Source organism: Indicator indicator, chromosome 24 (assembly GCF_027791375.1).
Source record: "Indicator indicator isolate 239-I01 chromosome 24, UM_Iind_1.1, whole genome shotgun sequence".
Classification (NCBI taxonomy): Eukaryota; Metazoa; Chordata; class Aves; order Piciformes; family Indicatoridae; genus Indicator; species Indicator indicator.
Genome location: NC_072033.1, coordinates 6,587,423 through 6,610,775, shown reverse-complemented (window position 1 = coordinate 6,610,775; position 23,353 = coordinate 6,587,423). Strand labels below are relative to the sequence as shown.

Sequence of the window (23,353 nt, the reverse complement as noted above, 5' to 3'; positions counted from 1 at the left end):
TTCAAGTGGTGGGCACACAATTTGTTTCCAGTGAAACTCTGCTATTTCAATAAAAACAAAAGGACCACATACACGGATATGATCTTCCCAAGTTAGTTCACAGATAACATGTCAGTCTCAGAAGACAAAGTTTCTAAACTGTGCTATTGTTCTAGATACAATTAAGAAACTTTTAAAATGAAAAATCGATCATTTCAATCAAAACAACAGAATGGAACTAAAAATTTATCACTGGTTGAAGAAAAAGCAACGGTTATGATTTAGACACTACAGTAGGTTGTAAAGACTGTAGCACTCTAAAACAGTTAGGTTACATTAAGAGGAAGCATTTGATTTTCTCTGGTGCTTTCAGGTTTGGGTCCAGTCAAAAGCCTTTTTTTAGGCAGTGCTGTCCAGTGTTTGTCCCAAAGTGTTTGAGTTAGCCGGTTTGAGAAGAGGGTCACTTTCCATTTCTTGTTTCACACATCTACAAATGAGAAAACACCTGTTACTTAGGAGATAAAACACTATTTCCATTAATAAGATGCTTCTAAATCAGATGCAAATAATTCAAGGTGCATATACAATTTGTTTCCATATAATCAGCTTCAATTTTTAATCAGTTACCGCTCTTAATTCCACCATTTTCATAGCTTATTATCTGAATCAGTGTCTAACCCTTTTTCCTGGTCAAAAGGAGCATTTTGCAACCCCCCCACGTTTCTGCTGAAAGCAAGCTGTGAAACCTACACATGTTGTTTACATTTTCTATACAGAAGATTTGCAGGAAGAGAGGAGCAGCTGTAACAATCAGGCTGAAAAGCCACAGTATTTACAAACAATAGGTGTAAACAAACAGCGTAGGTAGCGGGATAACAGTCAGCATTGCTCTGTATCACAGCCATTACATTTTATCCACTGGCTCCTGCTTTAGCAATTTGCATTTGACACATAAAAATCACAAGCTTGATCATAAACCTACCCTCTCATCCTTCTGAAGAAGTAACAGCATTCTAACTTTTCTGGCAAACAAAAACGCCCCTCACATTTTATTTGTTCTAGAACAGCAGAGGGTTAGAGTTTCCATTAAGGCAAGGGAAAGGCAATGGGTCACTCACACAGACATTGGTCCATTTCCTGTTCTTGGCATCTCTGTGGTTTGTTGGTCCAACTCAGACAGCAACTTTAAAATATTCAATGCAGCCTGAAGAAGAGAGAGAGGATTCAGCAATTCGCAGGATCACACACAATCACAGGATGTTAGGGGTTGGAAGGGACCTCCAGAGATCAAGTCCAACCCCCCTGCCAGAGCAGGATCACACAACCATATAATCTAGTGCAGGTCACACAGGAACACATCCAGATGGGTCCTGAAAGTCTCCAGAGAAGGAGACTCCACACCCTCTCTGGGGAGCCTGTTCCAGTGCTCTGTGACCCTTACAGTGAAGAAGTTCCTCCTCACGTTGAGGTGGAGCCTCCTGTGCTGTAGTTTATATTCATCCTGAGTCCATTTCATTCGTGTAGTTGAAAGTGCAACTGGGACTCACTTTAAGTAAATGTGCTAATTTTGGCAATAAAGATGCATAATTATGGTGGAAAAATGTAATGGTGCAGACTTGCATCTTGCTAGGCTAAACAATAAGACAGTGCTGTGGCTGGGGGATTCCCACAGCATTTGTTTTAGCAATGTGGAAGAATCACTTCAGTAGTACTATTAATATCAAGGAAAAAGACACCAAATTAGTAATGGCTCAAAGTGCAGAAAGCTTAAGATAAAGGATATTAAAATACACAGAACCAAAAAGTCATTTGCAGGAAAAGAAAACAAGCTACACAGGAATCAAAAGCACAATACAGGGCATGTGTGATGGTTTAAAGGAAGAGTCAATGTGACATGGCCAATGCAAACTAAGCCACCTGCTGTGAGAACTGAAGTGCTTTTCAATTCAGATCGATTTCAGCTGCACCTTTCCAGAGCATCTCTGATTAGCTGTGGCACATGCACAGCCAAAGCTGAGTAACTGAACAGAGCATGGGTCTCAAGCTGGCCCAGGCTCCCAACCACCTATCTATTTCTCTTCCTTCCACTGCACTGACTTTGTGCTTAGCCTTACAGGAGCTCTTCATGGCAGGATGTAGGGATGGGTATGAAAATGTCAGTATTAAGGGATGAAGGTCAAAGAAACCGATATTCAATTATAACCATTACAAAAGGATTGCCATATTCTTTAGTACCAACATCAGTCCAATCAGGTTTCCCTAAGTGTATTTACATGCTGCAAACTATGACTTCAGTCTGCAGTCAGTGCTGGGGTCACTGCTGGGTAGCAGAAGAACAAAACCCAATTTAAATGACAATGAACTGTGTAACCTATTGCCAGCAATACTTGATGTCTTCTACAGACAAAGTCCTGCACTGTTTGGAGTCTAGAAAAATCATTATTTCATAAAAATATTTAGGTAACATAAGATCTTATTTATAAAGGGATCTTAACAGATGTAGAATGTCTCCTGCTATCTACCAAGGAATTTGCATTTCTTCCATCTTGGATTCTGTTGCAGCAGGTCTGGTCACATCAACCCAAGTGTTACAGATCCCAGTGAAAGATCAGCCTGTTCTTACCATTACAGAAAATAAACAGAGATGCCTTTATGTTTTAAATGTTCCTTTTCACACATTTTGCTCATGCAAATAGTATGAAGATAAAGCAAATGTGCTTTTTGTAAACCAAAGTTCTGAGCATATTCTTAAGCATTTTACAGGTTATCCAGATTAGATTCTGGTATTCTTAATCACTTATTTCAGCAACCTGTGAAATATCAGATAAAAATTAGCCAAGGAATTGTACAGCACTTCATTCATAGCTCTCCAGCAGTAAAAACCCTTGGCCTATCCAGTGCATCCCTTAGTTCACTGATGATCAAAGAGCAATCACTTGAGAACATTCATCATACCATATCATGGCAAGATTCTACATCCTTTCCAATGCCGTGGCTGATCAGTGGTGGCTGAGAGGAACAGTTTATGAGAGATACAAACTCATTCTTGTTATTTTTTGGAAAGTCTTTATATTCAACCTAAAGAAGAGAGAAGGATTTAGTTCTTACCAGTTAACCAAGCACAAGAAATATATCATGATTGCTATAAGTTACCTGCCCACATATATGTCAGCCAGCAAAACCATTTACTTGGAAGTTTGCCATGCAATGTGTTTTAGGAATCCTGAGAGCTCTGCAGGCAGTCTGAATAAAAGTGGCTACTTAATGATCATTGCTGGGACCTTTGTTCTGGTCATAGCTATCTGCACATAAAACTTTCCCCATTATACTTCTTAATCTACTGAGCTCATTCACCATACTGCTAAGGAGCTTACATGCAATTCTGATTAAGGGACCAAACACAAGAGAGTGTTAAAAATATGAAAGACCATTCAAAAAAAGTGATTTCAGATCAGGCAAGTCCCTACATCATGACAATTTTCAGAAAACGCTACTTTCCACTTCATTCTTCCAAGAGTTCAGAGTAGCACTGAATGAAGGCTGAGGATGCATTACCAAAGCACACATCTGAAGCTGTAAAACTCAGTGCATTTCATAGGTGAAGTAAAACATTTACATGAATTTGAGCTTAATGAGCACCCTCAGAAGACATCAGTCACCAGCAGAACTCAGAAGCTTCAGAACTAACAGCAGGTTGGACAGGGTTGAGCGCTTTGGAAGAAATCTTGCAAAGCTGAACACTTACCTGGATTCCCTGAACACTGGAAAGATAGTCCAGCTGCTCAGAGGCCCTAGTGAGTGGTCCGTGGGGTACGTGGCCTGACGAGTTGTTGTTCTTTAATATGGTCTCAGCAGTAGGAGAAGTACCACCATACAATAGCTCTCTAGCAATCATTGCTGTTACTGTAGCCTTGGCAGGATTTGGGGCTGCCCTGCTGAACTCTTTGGTGTGGTGTCCTTGATTAGCTCCTACAGCTTGTGCAACCTCAGGGACCATGGGAAGAATTCCAGCAGGAAGCTGCTGATGGCTGAGATAAGGCATCCTAAACTCATCATCTTTATTACCTGAGAAGAGAGAGGTTCATACTAAACAGCTGCTATTTCTACCAGACTTTCTGCAGGCACACGAATGTGAATAAAGACATCAAAAATATTTTGTTTCAAATGACTTTTGAAACACTAACAAACTTTGTGAGCTTAAGTCACCTTTGGTGGGTCAGAGATTCACCACCAGATTATTCAATAAATGATTCAGTGCAGCATCTGCTTCTGCCAAAATGAACAAATTTACCTCTGGGAGCAGTTTCTCAAGTCAGTCAAGCTTCAGACAGCTGCAGCCACATTCTAGATACAGTCTTTGGGTTTAGAATTTATCTAATCATGTAAACTGTAGGAGCAAATAATGAAACCATAGAAAGGCCAGAACTACTGCTATGTATTGTAAAGACAGTAAGATAGAGCTCACACTAAACTGTCTATTATGAAAACATAAACAGCTGGTAGGTGAGGTTAAATGTGATGTGAGCACAGACTGAAGAAGCAAGAATGTTTACAGCAAATATCCAACCACAGTCCAAACTGATGGCAGTTTATGGACATTATGGCATAAGTCAGATTTAAGAGACAGAACAACAGCTTTATATGGGGAACTCACACACAGCTGTGGAGGAAAATTACAGGGGTGTGTTCAGAAAGGCAGGGAAGGCAGTGCCATAGAAATAAAGAGAAGTTGGTGTTACAGCAGGGTGCACAAATGGAGTTCAGCAGGAGTGAGCTATTTCATGTCTAAGGATGAAGGCTAACATTTGTAGATGGAAGTAAACAGAGATGGCAAAGGTTGAATAGGAAGTCAGAAAGTTTACCTAAGATCTTATGGATGCAGTAAAACCTTACTGAAGTCCAAGTCAATCCCAACTAATTATAATTTACACACCAAAATTCATCTTACACACATAAAGCACTGAAAATATACTGTCCAGAACAGAAATAGGCTGCAACAGGCAAACTTTCCATAATGACTCCTCCCAACAGCTCACAGAAGAGAAAAAAAATTCCCATGTACTTGGTGGCCAGGTTTGGGGCTTTATTTGTTCCAGTCAGTCATGTGGATTTGACCACTGTAACCATCAACTGAAACAAATGCAGGGACAGTTCCTTGCTCTCAGGCATTAGAGATCAAGCACAGACAAAGAAGTGGTTCTGTACTACAAGGCCATTCCTTCATTCTCCAGCTCAGCTTTAGGAAGACCAGTTTCAGTTAGAACTGCCACCCAGGAACAGTCTTCAACACACTGCAGTTATTCCCTCAACATCTGCTAGATAATACAGCCAAAGCTAACTGCCTCAAGAGATTCAGCACCACCTTCCCACTGCTACTCTGCCTCAGGATTAAAATGACATTTATGGGGCAGCCTTCCAACCTGCAACCATTCTTCCAAACCTTGAAGGCTATTTCCAGGTGGCAGAAACCCCCAGTCCTTTTCCCAGAGAATCTGTTCCCATCCTCATTTGCTCCCTGTATACTACAGAAACGTTCTGCTGAGCCTAAAGGGTTGATCTCTCCTCCTCCCCTCATCTCTTCCCTGTGAAGAAATTGCCCCCACTTCACTCCTGATGTTGGCTGAAGAGTCCTTGTCCCTGGATCTGAACCAAGCCAGACCCTGAACATTCACTGCTGTCCTAGAAAGCTCTACCTGCAGATTAGAGCCTGTCTCAAGATCCCTCAGATCGAGGTAAGACAAGCCAAGATACAGCAGGTAGCAGCAGCTGCACCTCTACTGGCTGTTCAACCAACCCATGAGCACACACGTGCTTTTGGGTCAGTCACTTTCCTCCACCAGTTTGGGAGGAAAAAAAAAAAAAAAGAAAAAAAAGCTTTTTCAGACTTGATCAAAACTTTCCCAAGGGGTAGTTGGCAAGCCAGCAGTTGCACACCTCTGCTCATTACAGTGTGTTAAAAGACACCACTGAAGGGACTGAGAAACACCTGACACACACCAACAGGGCCATGCCCCTTGCAGTAAGATTACTTACTAGTTGAAGTCTCTTCAGAGCCTGGCTCAAAGAAGGTTACTTTTCTTCCATCACCTGCTTTCTTCAATGGTGTCTTAAAAATAAAAGGAAAAAAGCCAAACACACAATATCCTGTTTAGAGTACCACTCTCACCCCCACCAACTTTTTTAGTGACCTGACTAGTCAGGATTTAGAGAAAAATGTATTATTCAAGAACTGCAGTTATTGCATAACTGCTAAGAAGAGACAAATTCAGTGATTCTTATTTATTGAATCACTAAAACCATCTACAGACCAATGAAGTGGTATTAAGAACACAGACAGGAAGAACTAGGTGCTACAAAGCCAACTGAACTAACATGAGTTGTTGGTATTGCTGAGGACAACATATTGGACACAAATGAGCATATTCATGGAAAGCAGAAAACTAAACCCAAGGTTGATATTTGAACTGCCTGGTAGCATCTGCTGAATCAACAGGATAAAACAAGGTTCCTTCCCTGCTAAGAGATCTACCACAGAAAGAGAGCTGGAACAAACTCCCAGCTGTGGCACACACAGAACTACAGCTAGCAGCAAGTTCTATAACCTACAATGTCTGTAAGTTTCTCAGGTCAACACACCAATCACCACAGCTTCTGAGCCATTCTGTAAAGAACAGATTCATTTAGCCTTCTGATGAGACTGATTCACTTGCAGAAAGGAACCCTTAATGTATCCAAAATGCACTATTTTTAGAGATCAGTCACCTCTATACAGCTGTTTCCTGACTGGGGCAGAAAGCATTGATTTACTGCACTGCTACTGCCTTGCAAAGCTGCTTTTGTTTCAGCTCAGCTTTTGCTGTAACATTAAACAGTGGTTGATTCTTAAGAACTTACCTTCTCTTCTGTCTTTAATGCTGGCTTTGGAGGTTGAGGCTGAGGGACTTTGAAACCTAAAAGTTCCAACATATTTTCAGCTGCATTGCGTTTAGCAACTTTTTTGTTTGTGCCCATTCCTTCAGCTGTGTGTACACCAACTTTCACCTGGACAAAGAGGATTAAAAACAAAGTTCTTAAACAGCAGTTTAAGAAGATCCACTCATTGATTTGTGACTCAACAATGCCGTGAGTCAAACTGTTCAAGTGATCATTATTCTACGCAAGTTGTCATTTATTATCAATAATCATTGGCCCCCCCAAGCAAAAAAACCCAAACAGAAGTCACACAAACAACTATATTTCATCTTCTCACCCTGGCAGCGGCCTAAATGCTCAAAAATGGTATCACAGCAGATATAAATTTTCCAAGCTGAAGCTACAGGGTTAGCAGATTTACAAATGTAATGGAAAAGAAAGCAACTAACGTTCCTATCTTGGCCAGGAGAGGAGGGAGGTCTGGAAAAGATATTTAATGATTGGAGGCTAGGAGAGATTCAGGATTGAAAATACTGCTGTGCCAGTGGGATTTCCAATGCAGAGTGCAGGAAGTGCTGTACTTTAAAACAATACACAAAAATACAGGGGAAGGAGGAAATGAAGGATACTCAAGTTCACATTAATAAATTCTACACTGCAGAATATAAGCAGCTCAGTATCTCTAACACAGCATTCATATTCCTGTTAATTAGAACATTAGGTGGTTACAACATAAGACTGCTGGTGTCCTATGCATTTATTTATTAGCCATAATTCAGGTCACTTTTCTTGAACGTTTATCTTCCTTGAATGTAGCCCACTAGATATTCTCTCAATAAATTTATGGACATTTGGCCATAATCCTGTTAACTTTGTGTATCATCATGATAACCTGATTACCATAAGCCAAAAAAAAAAAAAAAAAGAGCAATACATCCCAGCCATGCAGCTAGATTTTCCCAGTTAACATACAAACCTGCATAACGAACTCCCTGCGCCTTGGAAGACCACGTTCTGTGATGAGCATGTACTCTGGTTCCTTCTCTTTCTTGGCCTGTTGGATCTGGGCAAGTCTGCTAATGGGATTCATTCCTTGACCATATTCTGGACTTGTTTGCAGCTATGTAAAACAGTATTTAGGAAATAAGCCAAAATTTGTGACTGTTTGGTTTAACAGAAAAAATGCAGTGTGCCACTGAATTCATTCACCTCTAGGATTTAAAACCACTGAAATACAAGTTGCTAAATGAAATACAGTCACAGCCCAAAAGAAACATCTATTTGGCTCTGCTGTCACAGCTGACCACATATAACCTGCTACTGGTAATAGTTTTACAAGTCCTAATCCTGCTATAGTAGGAGGCACAGGCTTGCAGGAGAATTTGCACAAGCAAAATCATTCAAAACCCAAAGCTATGAAGTCCACGGCTTGAAAGTCACAGCTTGATTTTTATCTGCCCATAAAAGGCACATAAAGGTTCCTCTTTCATTCTGAATTTACTGATCACTGTTGTAAAACACAATCCCATTTAGAGGGGGAGCAAAATACAATTTCATTTGCAGTGTCAGCCTGCTGATAGGCATTGAGCACCTGAAGAGTGTTTGTAATTACAAGGAAACATCTCTCTGCTGCTGATTATTTCTATCAGACAGATTTCCAGTCCATTTGTCTCTTACCTTCACTATTGATTTTGTTTTCTTTTTGATTCGTGGCTTCATTTTCTCAACCGTAGGAAGGGGTGGTAATTTTTTCAGTTCTTCTAGGACTGCTATTGCAGCATTTTTCTTTGAGATCTTCTTGCTCTTTCCTTCACCTTCACCCATGAATTCTCCAACTGACACCTTGGTAACGAAGCTCTTCATATGGGGAGGACCACTTTCCTTGGTCACCTGTTTCAGAGGGAAAAACTGAGTGAAAGCGTGATAAACACTTATTAAAAATGGTAGGGCACAATGTTTATAGCAAACTTCTCTCAAGAACTATGGGTAAAGAGATTTTGGATTCTCATACAATCCACAAAGAGCTGCAAATCATGCTCACTCTAATAACATAACCCCACCCAAATAAACATAGACTTTAAAAAGATCAGATGCAGCAAGCAGAGAACAGTATTTGCATAAAAGTCATTAACCCATCTCATTTCATTTGCTGATTTACTCATTCAATATTAAAATATAACCCTTCTATTTCATACTTATACACAGATAACATCACCTCATTAAAGACATCATGTTCTGGTAATAGAACATTACAGAGAAAGCAATTCATTAGGATCCAGCATTTTAGTTCAGAAGTAAGAGAATTCTGGAGACATCTAGGAGATAGTTGCCTACTATACATTTAGCTTTTAAATCCAGTCATAAGACATCATACTTTGAAATATCCATAAAGTAAAAAAAGTAAGACTGAATGAAGAGCTTACACCCACAACTGGCTTTGTCTGACAGTAATTTTTACCAGTGATGCTCAGGCTGGTCTGCAATAATTGAAAGCTTCAGGTAGAATTTCATAGAACAGTTTTAGAAGCAATTTAGCTACACACAGTTGTGTTTTCTTACTATAATAATTCAGAGAGTCAAACGTTACTCTGCCAGCTCAGGAAAGCAGCATAAATTAATATTTTAGTGGAACAGAGATGCTCCTATGGAAGCTGTTGATTTAAGATAACTAAAATGATCAAGGAGAGGCAAAGAGGCAGCAAGCAGCAGGCCAAAGGGAAAGGAAAGATGCACATGAGGGCAGCTCATGGCAGGAAAAGAAACCTACTTGTGAGATTCTGCAACTTGCGGGTAGTCCACATCAGTGCTTCATTAAGCAAATACTTCCATCAGTGTCTGTCAGAGTGAGCTATACTCTTTTGCCTCAGCTCTGCACTTCAATGTTCTAACCACTAATATGGGGCTGTGTTTTGTTTCTCCACTGATTTTTCAAAAAGCTTGGAAAAAAAGATTGCACAGACAACCACAGTGCAGCTGTTCACTTGGAGTGTGGTTTTAGAGCAAGAACTCGTGAACAGGTGGAGTGTTCTTTTTGTCTTCACTTTACCATGTACACTCTGAGACAATCGGGCTGACTGTCAAAGGTAAAAGGGTATTCACAACTAACAAGGCATGTTACAAGTCAGTTGTTTGGGTTATCTAGCAAGAGACTCACTTAATGTGTACCCTTAATATTCTAATCAAAACAAATCTCGAGCTTGTAAAATAAACATACCTCAAAATTCACAGGCAAGTTCCTTTTAAGTGCAATCTCAAAAACTTGGCTTATTTCAGATTTATTGAGATTTTCATCATCTGGTTCTTTTCCGTTAACCTAAAAGAAGCATACTCTATTTAAAATAAAGATCCTATTAAGTTGAATTTTATCCATCCAACCAGTCTACTCAACTCTCAAAATTTTAAGTAGTCTAACCTTCACTGCCATTGTATGGGAGTGTGTAGAAATGCAGCACACGTACTACAGAACTGAACCCTGAGAAGCTCATTTCAGGTGTATGTGTAAAAGCTAACAAACCTCATTTTCATGTGCTCAGTACAGGAAAGGACAAACGGAACAAGGCCAATAGGTTTAAAAATCTATTTATGGAAAACCTGAAGTGTTAAATGAACTGTTTTCCAAATGGAAGTACCTTTATGAAATGCAATTTTCATACACTGATTGGACATTCGTACCAAAAGCACTAAGACAGCATCAGATAAGAGAAAGGGCAGGAAAATAAAGATTCTGAGAATGGGACCAATGTGAGTAAAGGATGGCTAATCAGACCCTGGCATAGTCCTGACTCTCAACGGGCTCCCTTCTATGTGCTTCCTCTGCAGCCTTTTATTTTCCTCTACTGAAGAACATACTATCTGGAACTTGACTGAAATCAAATGGTGTATATCTGAGAACTTACACCTGCTAGGAGGACAGCAGTGCCAGGTGAAGCTTACATACAGGCACTTCTGTGTATCTCCAGGTGAAATTTTGATTGTTATTCCAAATATGTTTGCACTGATGTTGGGATCAACATGAACTCAGAGGCATGGTAACAGCAACAGAGAAATTTCAAGTCCAGCAGTGATACTGGAAAGATCATGATAAAAATGAACAACACCAATTTCACCAATTATATCATGCCAGAATACCAGTTACGCAACCAGGTAACAAAAATTATTTAAATACTTTATTGGAGCAGCAGAAACATGCTAGAGAGCTCTCACTGATTAAAAGCAGTTTTGATGGTAGCAAGCATCCCCAGTACCTGTTACTAACTAGTTAGATTAAACCATGAAGGAAAAATTTTCCCCACCACTTACAGAAGCCTCTTCCCATCTCAAAAAAAACCCCAACAAACCCACAAACATTAGTCAGATTAATCTGTGATTTTCACTGCTCCCACTGTCCCATTAGATTTTGCACTATGGGTACATTTCAGGTTCAAGCTGCAAACATTTCAGAAGACTCCATATAGTCCAACATCGTTTAACAGTGGTTACACCTGATCCTCCTGATACTACACCCAGTCTCCAACCTCTACGTGGAGGCATACACAGGGTGACCTTCACCTCTGCAGAAACTGAGACCACTTGATGGCCCCACTCCCAACAGGAGCATTAGATTGCAAGAGAAACATGGAGGCATCTCCTAGACCAGGGAAACCACCTCCTAGACCAGGGAAGCCACATTGTACCTCAGCAGAAGGCACAGTGTAGGTAAAAAGTCAAAAGTCTTGATCATCATATTCTAAAACCTATTTCAAATGCAGTTGGTAAGTTAAAAAGGAATAGCTTCACAGACCCAGCAAAAACAATATTTGAACCACTAAGGTCTTGTTTTGTTATGGTCTAGGTGTTACACCAAGTTTACTATCAGCACCAGTAGGAATGATCTCTCACTACTCTCACTGCCAAATCATTAGCACAACCATTGTAATAATAAATACTTTCCCCCCTCCTTGTAATGTCAAATGTACTCTAGTTTTTCAAATTCTGACACTTCTGCTTGCCAAGGTGACCAGGAATTCTCTTCATAGATTTGTTCCATTTCATATCCTTTCAAGAGGATACAAATAAATAGCATGAAATTATTTGCTATACCACAGTGTATTTTGACATATTCCAAGTCTGTTCACAGTATAAAATACAGTACTGCTCTTCAATACCTTTATCTAAAAAGAACAAATTAATAGCAAAATAACCAGGAACAGACTACAGCTATCCTAGCAATTATTTTGCCTCTACTTCAGTTCTGTGTCATTTTATAAATAAAAAAGAATCATACAAACATGCTCTCCCCCACTTTGCCTTTCCCTGCACACCTCCAGGCAGATGATCTATAAGGTCAGCTTTTGCAGTAGTTTCATGTGTGTATAGACAAAACTCTCTAAGGAATCTATGCCTCAATCAGAATGAGACCACAAATAAGCATTTAGCACTCTTGGCTCTCAAATTGTTCAAATCAATCTCTAACAAGTGGGGAAAAAAACCCCAGGAAGAATCAAAAATGATAGATTAAAAAAAACCTCCCAAGCAAATTACAAAAGTGGTGCATTTCTTTAGGAAGGATTTTGCTCTTTTCTAGGAACTCTTTCAACATGCCCTTCCTCACAGAGTGCTTACAAGCAAATGATGAAAACCAGTGGAGTTGCTTGTTAGAGCTACACTGATTTCAACTGAGCTTTCAGGCTGTTTTCTGCCATGTTAAGGGTAAAAAGAGCAGCTGGTATTTACCAAATAACACAGAAGCCATTCTGGTTTTAGTATTTTTAGGCATAATTTAGAATTTCTGTCTAAAAACTGTGCTAGAAAGCCTAACTTTCTATGTTTTCTAAGCTTTAAATCAATGGTTTATCATCTGACTTCAAATATGCAAAGCAGCCTGTACAGGGCCACGACTCACCCTGGATATTAACTACAATCAGACCAATTCATGTTGGAATGGTCCTTCAGAGGTCTCCTACTACAGCCTCCTACTCAGAGCAGACTTTAAAATTGAATTGGATTGTTCAGGCAGAGCTTTGTCCATTTGAGAGCTAACATTATTCCATTTTCTTCCTACCACTTGTTTCTGAATTTGCAGTCTGACAAAGTGTAGGGAATGGTCATTCTTACCCTTAAAGTCTAATAATTTCATTCAATGATTTCTTCTTAAGCACTGACTATTTTCTAGTTTAAAAATACAAGATCAACCCCCTGTAAATACACACATTTGTAAAATTAAAAAAAAAATTAAATTACAAAATTACCTCTCCCCTCACAAAAACTACAAGAGTCAAGCTGAAGAATGTTCTGTTTACACACACCCACACCCACCAATGGGATACACGACAAGAACTGCATGTAAAAGGAAAATTACTGTGCACATCAAATAACAATAGGAGGTATCAGGATGATAGCTGCTTCTGAAAGCTTTATTTGCCTCTATTACACACAGGCACTACAAGAGCATCCCTTATGCTCCCTCACTACTGTAGCCTTCAAGTTCCTTGCCTCACTGAATGTAAGAATGAATAGAGCTCAGTAAAACCTTCCTTAATTGATCTTCATCTTGTCTAGTGCAAGATGTTGTTACAAACCCAGACACTCCCAAAACTACATCTGAAGCCACAAATACTAACAAATTTACCATTTAAGTACCAAACTTCAAATTAAGACTTGAATTATCCATGGACTTGTTATAGAACACTACTCTCCATTCAAAGGATTGCTCTCCTTAACCACTGCTGCATTTCTTACAGTTCTTTTTGCAGGCAAGTCAAACAAAGATGAAACTAAAATGACAAACACAAATGTTTAAGTGACTCGCCCAGCATATGTACAGCAAGGTCAAGACAGGATTCAGCTCTTAAATGAGCTTGCATCTGGCTTAGTCATAAAATGATTCTCCCTTCTTACAATCTCTTGCATCATTCACAACAGTATTTCCCTTATCAGATCCTTATAGAAAAGAGCCTCTGTAGGTGTACTTCCTTCATCTGTAGATTTACAGCCCTCACACTGAATGAGGCACACTACAGGAAAGCACATGTGGTCATGTACAGACACCTGCAGTGTTTGTTCTGAAGACCTCACATTACTCAACTTCAAACACAACTCTGCAAATACTCAGGAAGTCACTTGTAAAGAAGCATTTCTAAAGAAGTGAACAGAAAATAATTCAGTTACATCTGATCCTCTTCTTTTCTGCAGTTGGACTCCTTGGGTCTAGACACACAACGCTGCTACCTGAGGTGGAGAAGCTGTTGATGGCAGGAGATTATCTTTATGAGGGTGATTGAAGAAAGGGGATGTTAAGCATCACTGTCACAGAATGACAATACTCAGGAATGTGGGGCTCCCCTGCAGTGGAAAGGAATATCCCTTTCAGGCATGACCTCTCCTGCATGAAGACCCCCAGCTTGTTTCCTGTTTCTGAACAAATCAGTTCTAGATTTCAGCTCAGAACTTAATCTCCACTCTTTCTGCTTCTATTCCCAGCACCACTCCCTTATCCCCAAAAGCATTTGTAATCCCTTGACTCTTAACAGCTTCCATCATTCAATAGTCTACATTCCTCCATGAGAGCTTTCCGTTACCTGAACCATTACCAGTGCCTCCTATACTTCTTCCCTGAACCATCAGAGTCAATGTTTTTGCCTAATTATCTGGAATAAAAAGATCTGGGTACCCATAAATATATGAAGGGATAAAAAATAGCTTCCTATATTCGTATCTGAATGTGTGTATGAGTTTGTTGTTTCCATGAACTTGCTTCTCTTTGAGAACTTCCATGGTTCTTTCCAAAATCATATAGGAAATTTGCCCAGGAAGCAAACCCACATCTGATTTCTGCTGCCCACACATGAATACAAGTACCCCATTTACACACTTCTCCAGAAGGTTGTATATGATCTGTACCTGATAAGATATTAGTTCCTATCTATGCTTCCAGTGCTCATATCTGACAGATGTCTATAGCATTGCTGTGGAAAAACATGACAGCAAAAGAATTAATATAACTTCATTTGGCAAAACTCCAGTTCCATAGAAATCTATGTTTTTAAATCAAAGTGTTTCTATTCAGTGTAGGCCAACACCACTACTCAATTAAATGCCACAACTGCATGTTCCTTTCAATAAGGGAAAAAAAAAAAATCTATAACAGCATCTCAGTTTATCTTAGCAATTTATGCTTACAACACTTAGATAAATTCCCACCTCTGGTTTCTCAGGCAAGGGCTCATTCTGCAGAACTTTCAGTGCTTTAGCAGCTGCATCATGCTTAGCAGCCTGTCTTGTTCTTCCTTTCCCATGAAACTGCTGCCCTCCAATTGAAAGCTCAACTTGATAAAGTAAGGGCCCAACAGGAAATGGGTAAAAGTACCTGCAAAGAGAGATTCAAATCAGCAAACAGTTTGGCCTACAAGGTAAACAGAAACGTGAGTTATAGATGGGTGAATGTCTTGGGCATCAATAACCACAACTCAGCACTAAAGCACCAGTATTAATAAGCCAAACTTTGATTTAAAGTCTGAAAGCTTTTAGGGACAAACTTCTGAAACAGAGCACTGACAGTTGTTTTACAACAGGAACACATTTCGAACCAACTACAACAGGGAAAAACAATGCAACTGCACTCTATAGACTCAGCAGGCCAGTCAGTTTTGACTTCTCAGCTCCTATGCCCACATAAAATTCTTTCCAAAGCTTCAGTTTTAAAAAGCATTGAACTGTTTTGTTCACTTTTGCTTTTCCACGGAAAGGAAATGTAAGAAATATTTAGCTAGTCACTTCACAAAGCTGGCTATATCCAAATACCCTCAAAAACACTGCAGCATTTGATTCAGTTCCTTTTTGTCTCCCCTTCTATTCCTCACCAAGGGGAAAAAAAAAAAACAAACAACCACCCATACTTAAATAAGACAAATTACAGCTATTAATGGGGCAGCTTCATGAGCTGGCTATGTTTCAAGCTGAATATTTCTTTAAGGGATGTGTTATTTTTAGCTAGTTTTCAGAAGATAGTATCAAAGCACTGGATGATTAGAGCAGAAGTTGAAAGATAAGAGACTGCAAAATCAAAAAACTCAACACCACATACCGTGGAGGGTAAGTGCCACCTCTCATAGTGTAGTTGTAAGTGGATCTCATCCCTGTATAAGGATCGATGGGTTTGTACATAGGTTTCTTCCCCAGCTTCATGCAAAGTGCATTTAACTCCACTGTGGGGGTTACACTGTCTAAATAAAAAGGAATATAAAGAGAATTGTCCAACTGGTCCAAGGAACCGAAACAATCTAAGCTCTCATGTGATCTCAAAGTAGGGAAAAACGAGCTCAAATTTTGCTATATGCAGTATCTTAAATTAATGAATTCTGAATAAAAATGCTAATGAACAGAGAAAACAAGTCTGCATGACACATGTTAAATGATCAGCCTAGTACAGCTGTGGCAAATCTTGCTGGGAATTTGCTGGTGGCAAGTAGTATTTTGTACTTTGTGTATCTAACAATGTGTTCTGCAGAATAGAAATTTGTCTTCCCCAAAAATACTTTTAAATTAAATTAACAGATATGCTACATACCTTCTGTGTTCATTGAGAATGACCAAACCTTTCTCCCTGTACTCAATGACCTAAAAGGGCTTTTATGACTCTTTGCTTTCAAATTGCAACTGGATTTTCAAAAGGAAGGATACTGAGTGCTGCAAACACAGCTACTGAGGGCTGCAAATACTTCTCTGGGTGCAAATGCCACATGAATGACTTCCTGACTGTCTTCATTTGAGAAACAATTCACATAAATGGTCAGATTTTCTATCACAGGCCTTGCTGGCCCAAAAATCAGTGTGTACTCTTGCACAACAGTGTTTTGTTAGAAGGCAACTGCCAAATGAAAATGTAATCATGGAACAGGTTCACCAACAAAATAAGTAATTGCTAACTTCTAATATTTTCACTACTGATTGTACAAAGTGGTTCTAAAGAAATAATTTAGGTGTTAGCAGAATGCAGCTGGCACAGAAGGTAAGTTCTAACCTTTCCTGAACATACCAATGCTGTCCCAATAGCTGGATTCAAGTGACTAGGAAGAAATGCAAAGCAACTGGTGTCCAGCTGAGATGTGAAGCTAGTTCATGATTTCAAATGTATCTTAAAAGCAGTTTTAGTAAAGATCCCCAAACAGACCGAACTAGAACATAAATGCTTTTATACAAAGCAACATCTATTTCTCTTTAAAGAAGTATAAATGATCCAAACTCCACAGTTCTGATCCAATCCCTCAACACAATCTAATAGTTTTGCGGTTTGTTAGTTTGTGTTGTGTTAATTTTTTAATTACATGTTTCCAAAGCTCTGTTGTCAAGTGTTTGAATGATCCCATCTGAATTAGTCAACATGTTCACCTGCTATGCAAAAGATTATTCTTTGCTTTGAGTTCCTCATGGTTTTGTTTGCTTGATTTGGTTTGTTTGGAATTTTTTTACTTAGTTTTCTTTTTTTAAGGTTAAGATAAACATCTTTTCCAGGATTTCGCCGAGTGTTACAATACAAACCAGTAAGTTAAGCAGTGGGTTCTTCAAGCCTGGAGGACTTGATGGAAAACCCCTATACTTGGAACTTGCTAATGAGCATCATTGTTTTTATCACATCACCTACAGCACACAGATTGAGTCAAGATGATGCTTTCAGGAAACCTGACAATTGCCATTGTTAAATATATAGAATCACTGTTTTGGTTCATCCTTATGCAACTTGAAAATCCATCCCAAACCCAGAGATGTATTCTCTACACTGTTTTTCAGAAAGCAGTTTTCTCTGGGCTGTACCTGGATTCTTGCCTTCACTCCGAGCTGGACGAGCTGTAGGCTTAGGGAATTTTGTCCCTTCCAAAGCTTTGGCAGCTGCCGCGTGTTGCGCTTTTTTAATACTAGTTCCTTCAGCTTCCCAGTGCTGGTCCCCAAGAGTCAGCTGCACTGTAAACACCTCAAAAACAGAGAAGAATTTTATTAGGAGCCACTTCAGAACTCACAGAATTTATTAGACTCTCTTACACAAAAGCTAAGGGTCTGATAGCGATGCGAATGCTCAGAATACAGTAACCAAAGCTTTCCTCCAGGACCATGTCACCCCCACCACAGGTATCTGTGGGACTTCCATGGTTAGTGAGCTGAGAATGTCACAATAACTGTAGCTAGCAACTAACCTATGAGGTCACATAGGCTAAAAACCAAAAAACATGATGTGCATAGAGGTGGCAGCTACATGGATAGCTGCTATGCCAACATTACTCTGGACAGCAGCCTTGAAATTCAGACTTATCTATTCCACATAGCTCAGTTCTTGCTTTAACACTGTAGGGGCTTTTTTAATGTTATTTTTTGGCAGTTTGAAGAAAAGTTAAGTTCACACTGCACCATAAAAGCTTCTACATGCCCACAAGTGAACACATCATCTTGTTAAATCTGTGGGATAAGGAAGGATACATATTGCTCTGAATTTTCACAAACTGATCAGACACCAGCAAGCCAAGGTGTCCCTGATAGTTAAATGAAGTTTAATTTCAATGAGAATCAAAATACAAGTGAGAAGATATCTTGAATGTTAATCCAGTACTTTTTTTATTTGCCTCCTTTGAACACTGAATCTGACTTTACATGTTTTGGACAAAATATTTTAGTTCTTAATAATATTTAATTCCGAGGCAATTCCTCTAACATACAACACAACTGTTCCAGGAAACTGTCAGACTAAACAGATGCATCCCAAGGCTGATTTTCTTGTATGCCTTGACCTCAGTTCTTACAACAGTAGAGATCTTCAACGAGGAATAAGATTTTCAAGTTTTCTTCAGTGTTCTTTGAAGTAACACAAAGTGCTTGCTTATTTGCTGTGTTCCTGAAAAACTGTCTTTGCATACAAACAGAAGCCCAAAGGAATTGTGTATCACTGAGGTTCTGACATGTAAAAAATATGCCATGATATGGGATGCACACCACATGCTGGCACACCCAACACATTCCTGCTGTGAAAAACTAAAGATTCTTTTGTTGAAGTAACTGTTTCAGAGCAGATGAAGGAATATTCAAGTGCTGTTCATTCATATTGTGTTTCAGGCATTACAGAACAGGTACCACAATCCTTGTTTTCCAAATATTGGCCAATAAGGATATAAAGCTTCATTTAATTTACAACTAAAACACAGTCATGGTAAAGCAACATTCAATTATGATGTGCACAAGAAAAAAACCTCTTAATTTTAAATAGTAAAAATTATTCTGGGCGTAACAACAAATATAGATTTGTACCTTGACAACTACATAGACAGAAAAGCTCTACAGCTCCTTATGTAGCAGTTTCCCTAAAGAAATGATTGCCAGAAATCCTCCTGCCTCTTATAAGATAATTTGGACTGAGGAACTATTTTAATCTTTTAAAGTTGGTGGGATTAATCTCGAAACACTAAAATGCTCCACAGGAGGAACACAGAAAATTTGCAAACAGGCAAGATGTAGAACAAAAGCTTAAGACTGCACCAGAAAGTGATGGTATAAAGATTATCCAGATTTAACACAAAGTTTCTTAGCAAAGAGTGCAAGGGGCAAAACTTGCTTTATTAAATGAAAGTCAAAGCCAAGCATCTCATAATGGAGCTAACAAATAACTCTTCTGAAGAGCTACATGGTTTTAGGGAACAGGTAAGTTCCACCTTTACATACTTTGGGAAGCCAACCTTTTGGTATATGCAGCAGCTTCACACTTCCCTACCTTTGGCACTCTGGTGAGCTTCCCATTCCTCCCTATTACTCTCTATTATCTTGCACCACAGGCATACACTCTGCCTTTTCACTTAGGAAAGGGAAAGAGCATAAAAACCAGCAATAAGACGTGTACATGAATATTTATATGATCTCCAGAGGTCCCTTCCAACCCCTATTACTCTATAGTTTACCTTAGAATGAGCTGGACCTTGCTCACTCAACAGCTTATACTCAGGCTGAATCTTGTTGAAACGGGCTAACTCATTCACAAGACACATCGGGGTTTTCTCTTTGGGGTTTGCCATGTTTGAAGGAGCTGAAAGCATAAAATCAGACAAATGAACAGGGAGCTATGAATTCTACTACAATTTTCCATTAAAAAAAAACCCCAACATCTCACTGGCTTAGCATTTAGTTGTCTGCAGTATACCACTTAGTAGAAAGGATTTGCTGAACTGGACAGCTCAGTTCATCAGCCAAACTGGCACCAACCTGCTGACCCTTGGGCTTTCCAAGCAACATGCCTGCCTGAAAGGCAGCACCACTGCCTGGAATGGTTTAGTGCAAGCCAGAAGTACACAGTTAGGAGCCTCCTGCCTTTAGCTTGCATCTTACACAGTACATTTCAAGGAGCAAATCCTCTAACTATTCATCATGGTCAATTCCTTCAAATAATTTTAAAAAGCCACTTAATCTCTTTTTCCCTTCTCCTACTTTTCCATGTTATCATCTATTGTTTATTTATTTCCTTTTATTCACTCTATTAGAGTTTATCAGCATAATATATTTATCATTAAACTGGTCATAAAAGAACTAAAAATAACAGATCTAAACTACTTTGATGATCTTTCAAGCATCTCAATTAATTATTAGAACTTGGTGGAAAGCATTACAAACTAGAGTAGATGGACAAATATTACTTTTAAAGTCTTTTTAGGAATATATGATGAAAACCTATAAACATTAAGAACATACACAATTGTTAACATACACTCAACCTTACCTGCAGCTGCATTGGTGGATGTAACTGATGCAGAGGGTAAAGCAGAGTTTTGGATAGGTCTACCTGCATTTTCAGAGGGCAAAGAACTAGTAGTAGAAGGAATACTCAAAGGCTGTGAAAGAGAGGGGTTTTTATTCAGTATTTGGCTCCCTGCAAGGGCAGCAGAAGGATTCTGAATTTGAACTTGTGACATGTTCACTTCCAACCAGAGCAAATTATTGTAGGCAAACAGCTTTGAATGCAGGCAAACTCAGGGTGATGAAGCCAAATTGGTGACCTAAAATGTAAAGATTAAAAAAAAAAAAAAAAAAGATTATACCAAATATTCAGCATTCTCTAACAATCTATTGAAATTGTTTCTCCAGCAGCACAAAGAGGAAAACCTGTTCAATCGAGCAGCCATTGTTTGCAGTTCCTATGCAATAAGTCACTTACGTGTCCAGTTTTAACAGCACACATTCATCTGTGAGTCCCAGCATTTAAGTTTCACATTTCTTTCATTTATAATAGAAGCTTTATTTATGCTTGTTCATTTAAGATAACTATCCATCTGTTTTCTCCATCACTGAATCCATTTACAAAGCAAATCTAGTTACTTAAGCTGATAGCCGCTGCTTATATACTAAACAAAGAGCAACTGTCACGAACAGACTACATTTCATGCATTCTACCATTTGAAGTTCTTTAACTTGAAAGGGCAAGCAGTAAATGCAGTCTTTACAAAACAGCTATGTAGAGCATGCCTCCTTTATTATAATCATAGACATTTTCCTCTAGGATCTCCAGAAAAATGACTAGCCAGTTACGAGGGGAGCACAGCTGGTGTCCTGCAGAAAAAGCTGAGATAGCTATGGCTGGGAAAAGGCAAGGTGTAAGACTCTGTAAACTTTGCAAGCTACATGCGTTTTGAAGGTTAGTTTATTTAAGTCAAAACATGTCAAGCATCATTTTAGAGTTCTTTGGCCTTGCAACACTGTAAAGAAGTGCTGAGAGTGCTCACTGGTGTCTATGTTCATTTAAGATAAACCACCTCCGGGCGATGAACTCGCAGCACTCAACATGAACTATTCCGATAGACCTTTCTTCCACCAGCTAATTAGTATTAGATTTCTCTTACACATGGATGCAACATTATCTTCATGCTCAGTTAAACCTAAATATACACGAACAGGTTGCCAGTCTGAAGGCTCTCACTGCTGCCAGAGCTCAGCTGCCCTTATCTGCTTACGACCCACGTATCAATTTATTTATTCAAAGTAAATTTTACAGCCAAGCAAATACATTTCACACACAGAGGCACACACGCATGGATCACCTACAGATTTTGCCAGGGCAGCAAATAAAGGTTTCTTCTTTCATAGTTTATGAGTGAAATAGAGAAATCACTGCTCCAAACACCACCAGAGCTATTAGTAGCAACACAACTCCATTAGTGCTCTGTAAGCTTCAAATTCTGAACGTGTGAATGGACTTCCAAATGTAAGAGGAGCAGCAGTGAGTCAGAGTGAAGTTTTTAGATAGTTACTGACAAACAAACCTAAGAGGAGACCCTAGGTTCACACATCCATGGACACAAAGATTGAGGTATTTCTTCAGTAATTAAATAAGAGGAGAGAAGCTACTGGGAAACAACAGATCCACCAACAACCTACCATCTGGAGTATTCTTACTTTGAAAAAACATTGTAAACATGTCAGGCTTATCATACTAGGAGTTGGACAACTTGCTTATTCACTAGAGAGAAAAACTAGTTCAGAAGACCTATATGTAGATTACACTCAAATCCTAGAGCTGACTACTAAATTCACAGAAGTTATACACTGGGTATATTTTAACTGTCGAAATGGTATTAGGACATCTACCAAAAGGAATTCAAGAAGTTGTAAGACAAAGACTGGAGTAAGACTACAGAGCAGTAATTTTACAATCACTAAGTTTCATTCCCAAGGAGCATCAGGAGAAAAACTGACAATTTTCAAACAATACAGCAATAATTGCCTGAAAAAGACCATAAGGTCTTGAGGAGCAATAAAAAAAACCTAATTCTCCTTTTCTGCCAAAGTGTAAAGCTCTTCAAAGTAACTGCAGTGAAACAGTTTCTGATCCACACATTTTGGGAAAACTACACCAAAAGTTTTTATTTTTTAAGTCATTATCACCATGCTGGAAGGGAAGTCTGAAATTCTCCTAAGAAAACTGCCTGCAAGTACTGTGCTGTTAAACAGGGCACTGTCCTTCATTTACTTGCCACCACCTGTTGTTTGGGAACAGAATTTCAGCTCTAAAACACATGTTGAAGTAGTTTTCTAGTCATGCAATGCAAAGAAAAGGACACCAACCCCTAGCATTTTTTTCCCCCAGGAAGGGAAGCTTCTGAGAAGGATATTATGAGTTCACTTTCTATATTTACGGCAGAATACCAGAGAACCTCACAGCAGTACAGCTCAGACTGCTCTCAGCCCAGATCACTCTATGAAGAGTTACAGCCCCCAGTGCTCAGCCTGAAAAGGCTTCTTCAGACAGCTCTGGTTCGAACAATATTCAAGACAGACAACTCAGCTGTTACTGACAAAAATCTGTGGAGGCTTGAGGTCACATCCTAGTGCTTGAAACAATAAGGATTTGGAAACTGATCCAGCTTGGAATAAACTTCAGCTGTGCACATTCAACAAACAGACAAAAAAATTGCTGCAGGCACATCCATAGCTGATAACCTGTTTATTGTCAGCACAGAGACCA

The 23,353-nt window shown here is 39.2% G+C and overlaps 1 protein-coding gene across 2 annotated transcripts; it reads right to left on the bottom strand.

Annotated features, from left to right (window-relative positions):
- Positions 1–197: 197 nt before the first annotated feature.
- Positions 198–20,807, bottom strand: STAU1 (staufen double-stranded RNA binding protein 1). Of its 2 annotated transcripts, none has more exons than XM_054392110.1 (14): positions 20,615–20,807; positions 19,803–19,927; positions 17,680–17,836; positions 15,953–16,091; positions 15,070–15,235; positions 10,106–10,204; positions 8,569–8,799; positions 7,868–8,011; positions 6,874–7,020; positions 6,013–6,085; positions 3,725–4,044; positions 2,935–3,057; positions 1,098–1,183; positions 198–466 (listed from the first exon to the last, which is right to left on the bottom strand). In XM_054392110.1, exons 1-14 carry the CDS (start codon positions 20,805–20,807, stop codon positions 379–381), a joined length of 2,091 nt encoding a protein of 696 aa, XP_054248085.1. In that variant the 3' UTR covers positions 198–378. The 2 variants fall into 2 exon arrangements, with proteins under 2 accessions (XP_054248085.1, XP_054248084.1); XM_054392109.1 differs by having other exon boundaries at positions 198–529; positions 8,569–8,781.
- Between the last annotated feature and the right edge of the window lie 2,546 nt (positions 20,808–23,353).